Source organism: Macaca thibetana, chromosome 14 (genome assembly GCF_024542745.1).
Source record: "Macaca thibetana thibetana isolate TM-01 chromosome 14, ASM2454274v1, whole genome shotgun sequence".
Classification (NCBI taxonomy): domain Eukaryota; kingdom Metazoa; phylum Chordata; class Mammalia; order Primates; family Cercopithecidae; genus Macaca; species Macaca thibetana.
The window spans coordinates 61,420,007-61,424,440 of NC_065591.1; the positions used below are offsets into that span (position 1 = coordinate 61,420,007).

General features: G+C 36.9%; 1 protein-coding gene across 1 annotated transcript; it reads left to right on the top strand.

The window, feature by feature from the left end:
- The first annotated feature begins 348 nt into the window (after positions 1 to 348).
- On the top strand, positions 349 to 1,905 carry LOC126935156 (olfactory receptor 51I1-like). The gene is given in 2 exon segments (XM_050756355.1): positions 349 to 1,256; positions 1,259 to 1,905. Coding segments are annotated over 2 exon segments (942 nt in total). The 5' UTR covers positions 349 to 961.
- The last annotated feature ends 2,529 nt before the right edge of the window (positions 1,906 to 4,434 follow it).

Sequence of the window (4,434 nt, forward strand, 5' to 3'; positions counted from 1 at the left end):
AGTGGAACTGCAGGTGGAGTGAAATGGAGGAAGGTGCTGATAGAGGCACTTGGGGTTTGGTCTTTTCATCAGGTCTTACTTGGTTTAATGTAGTAGGTAAAGCAAAAGAAGAAATCAAAGTTACATTTAGATTTAAAATCTCAATCTTGGGCACAATGATGATATTGTTCAAAGAGATAGTGAACACAGATGAAAAGCAATTCTGTGGTGTAGAGAAATGATTATTAACCCCAGGGCATTTAGAAGCTAGAAATGATTTGGTTATAAAATAAATTATTAAAAACTTACTTTAATCAAATTAAATTAGTCAGAGAGCAAAGTGATGCCTCAAGCTAAATGGATAAAAGAATGAAAAAGTGGATGGTAATATAAAAGTCTAATGTACCTTGATGAATGTCTGGAAGATTATCTCCACGAATGAACATTTCCCTATCCATTTATCTTTTGTCCAGATGAATGGATAAAATAATTTAACTGAGAGACTGTATAGGAGCAGGGAAACTGAGAGTAGTGGAAGTTCATTAACATGAAAGAATGCAAAGAGGAAATTATTATTGTTCGTGAATAAGTGATTTCCTCAGGAAGAGAGCATAATTGTTGAAAAAGTAGTAATTGGAAAGAAGAGTTTTTGTCTTAGGTCTTGAACAAATTGATACCCATGAATTGAAGAGTTCAAAGCTTTAAATGTGACAAAGAGCCCAATAGAGGCAGGTGAAAAGGAGGGCAAATGGACCTGTCTTGACAGCCAGATAAGCTGAGACAACCCAGGCCATTCATGAAATCTTGGTAAGTAGGAGAGCCAAGGATAAATAGTCTGGTGAACTAAATGTATTAATGCAATAAATTATGGGACTTGATAGTATGTGGGGGTCTTAAAATGTTAGGCAGAAACCATGGATAAAACTGTATATTTGTCTTCTTTACAGGATAGTGGCCCTAGAATCTAAGCAGGAGTTCCAGCATGAGAGGTAATTCCCACAACAGCTCAGGGTTTCCTCATTTCATCTTGACAGGACTCCCTGGGCTGGAGACCTCTCAACACTGGTCTTTTTTGCTCCTTGGTGCTCTCTACATTGTCTCCATTGTGGGCAATGCCCGTATCCTTTTCATTATCAAGAAGGAGTGGAGCTTGCACCAGCCCATGTACTACTTCCTATCCTTGCTCTCAGTTAATGATCTAGGTGTGTCTTTTCCCACACTACCCACGGTTCTGGCCACATTTTCCTTCCACTTAAGGGAGATCAACTTTTATTCTTGCTGGCCCAAATGTTCTTTATCCATCTCTTTTCCTTTGTGGAGTCTGGCATCCTGCTGGCCATGAGCTTCGACCGCTATGTGGCCATCTGTATCCCGCTGCGCTATGCCACAATGCTCACTGATGCTCCTGTGGTGCATATGGGCATGTCCATTATTATCCGCAGTTTCTGCATGGTTTTCCCACTGCCTTTCCTTCTGAAGAGATTACCCTTCTGCAAGGCCAATTTCCTCTCCCATGCCTACTGCCTGCATCCAAATCTGATCTGCCAGCCCTGTGGCGACATCACCATCAATTGTATGTATGGTCTATTCATCGTCATCTTTACCTTTGGCCTGGATTCTGCCCTCATCCTCCTCTTCTATGTGCTCATACTCTGCTCTGTACTTGCCATAGCCTCCCGGGAGGAGCGATTAAAGACTCTTAACACCTGTGTGTCACACATGTGTGCTGCGCTCATCTTCTATGTGCCCATGGTGTGTGTGTCTATGGCTGCTCGGTATGGGAGGCATGCCCCATGGTATGTACACACACTCATGTCCCTTATCTATCTCTTTGTGCCTCTGATGCTCAACCCTGTCATCTATTCCATTAAAACCAAACAAATTTGTCAGAGGCTTTGCAAAATACTACTGGCAACCAGGATTTGAGCAGGAGACTTGTTGAAAAGAAGAGATTCAGAGGATGTTTATCCTTACTCCGCAAATTTGAGTTTTCAAGACCTGCTTCAACAGGGCATTTTAAATATCCTTTAGGGCACTGACCTTCCATTAGGATTCCAGCTATCAGTTGTTGCATCCTGGCAACAGTTAAGTCTAAACCTAACAGGTTTTGCCAAGTTAAATTGGGCTATAATTTTTTAAAAAAAGTAATTGCTTAATTTCCTTCTTTTTAAATCCAAGAATATGCATTCTCATAATTAATCCTTCATCTTGTCACAATATGTTGCTATTATCTTTTGTTTAATGTGAATCATCAGAAAGGAAATTACTGATTACCATGGATACACTGTCGTAATGGGGGAAAGGATTCTTTTGCCAAGTATTATGTCAAAGAGATATTAGTTAAAATCACACACACACACACACACACACACACACACACACCCCCACCCCACAACCCAATAACTATGCATGCCACTGTTTATTTCATATAACATGCACCATCCACTTAGTGTTTAAAAATGATATAAGTGTAATTGCATGTAAATTATATTAAATTATTTAAAATTAAGTAATATTAAAAGTTGGTGAAGTTTGTAGGATAATTTATATTGTATGTCTGTGTGTATAGTAACAGAGAATTAAGAAAATAATAAAGTAGGAAGACTATTTGGTCAAACATGAAATACATATATATATCTTTAGAGAGAGATTTACATATATATGTATGTTTGTATATGTATATATATATATATACGTGTAGGATTAAATTAATTACTATTTTTTAGAAGAAATTCTTTTTTCTTTTTTTTGAGATGGAGTCTCGCTCTGTTGCCCAGGCTGCAGTGCAGTGGCACAATCTCAGCTCACTGCAAGCTCTGCCTCCCGGGTTCACATCATTCTCCTGCCTCAGCCTCCCGAGTAGCTGGGACTACAGGCACCCGCCACCATGCCCGGCTAATTTTTTGTATTTTTAGTAGAGATGGGGTTTCACCATGTTAGCCAGGATGGTCTCGATCTCCTGACCTCATGATCCACCGGCCTCAGCCTCCCAAAGTCCTGGGATTACAGGTGTGAGCCACTGTGCCCTGCCAAAAGAAATTCTTTAATACAACTCATCACATTAATGACTGAAATAATAAAAACTATGTTGGCAATAGCCTTCAGAAAAGATGAAATGAAACAAAAATGTGTTTTATGTAAAAATAAAGCAATTTTTTCGGTGTATTTTCTTAACTTGTCAGATCATATACTTTATGGTTAAAATAAAATAATTTGTCTCTACTTTTTAAAACTATAATTATTTATCATTTATTTGTAGGAATCCTTGACCAATGTAGTAAAACTTGAGACAGGAGGAGCTATTTTACCTTATCCCTTTATCTGTGATTGAACACTAAATCCTGACAACTCTGATTAGACTTTGACTTACCCTGTCTCTGTGTCTATATCACCACTGTTGCTACCTTATTTGGGGCCTTCATTATCTCCTGTCACTTCACATGGCATTGTCTTCCAAACTGATCTCGTTGTTTACCATTCCCTTTTCTCCTTTTTCCATGCCACAACTATAGAGATCTTCTAAAGAGTCTATCTGATTATAAAATGTGTCATACCCTTTAGTTTCTCATTGCCTAAAAATCAAGTCCCTTAGCACATCTCTTAATATTATCATCACAGCAAGTGTCTTTTATGCCTTATTATTCTTAATCATTTTTCCCCACCCCAAAATAATTTGCTCTAGCTATACTAAACTACATGTGGTTCTTGAACCAACAGGCTGCTTTATGCTTCTGTAGTTTTGTTCTAACAGCCTCTATTTAGAAATTCTTCTCCACACTCATGTGCCTAAAAACTGTACATCAGTCTATTTATTCATCAAAATAATATTTATTAAACAGATACCCTGGGTCAGGCACTGACTCAGCTTTTGGGTTATCCACTCTATGAAACATTTCCAGCCCTTCATTTGCTATGAGCCCTCTATCTACCTGCTTCTCCTCCCTCAAAAAGCGATAAAACATATATTCTATTATTTTTATGCTTTATTTTTTGTGTAGAATTATAATACAGCATTTAGAAACCATTCTGTCCTTTTCTGTTTACTGCATATAGCTGTTTATTTGAATTACAAACTTCTTGAAAGAATGAATTATTTTGTTAATATTAGAATAAGTGCAAATTTTTTGAAAGGCATATCATGGCCTTGGAAAATTCCAAAATCTCTGAGACTCAATCATTTCTAAAATTGAGTTTTTAAAATGACTAGATTGTTGGGTTTTTATAAAGTCTCAAGATAATGTATGTAAGATGGTTGATATACTGGTTAGCATATAATACGTACTCAATTAAAAAAAAAACTTTTATAGTAACCAGATTTTTATCTTTTAGAATTTAGCATTGTAAGATTACATATTAAATTTCAATAAATACTTATAGAATGGATAAATTAATGTGACTATTTTGTCATTATTCACAAATAATATTATGGATCAAGAAAACACAAAGGCTTAAATG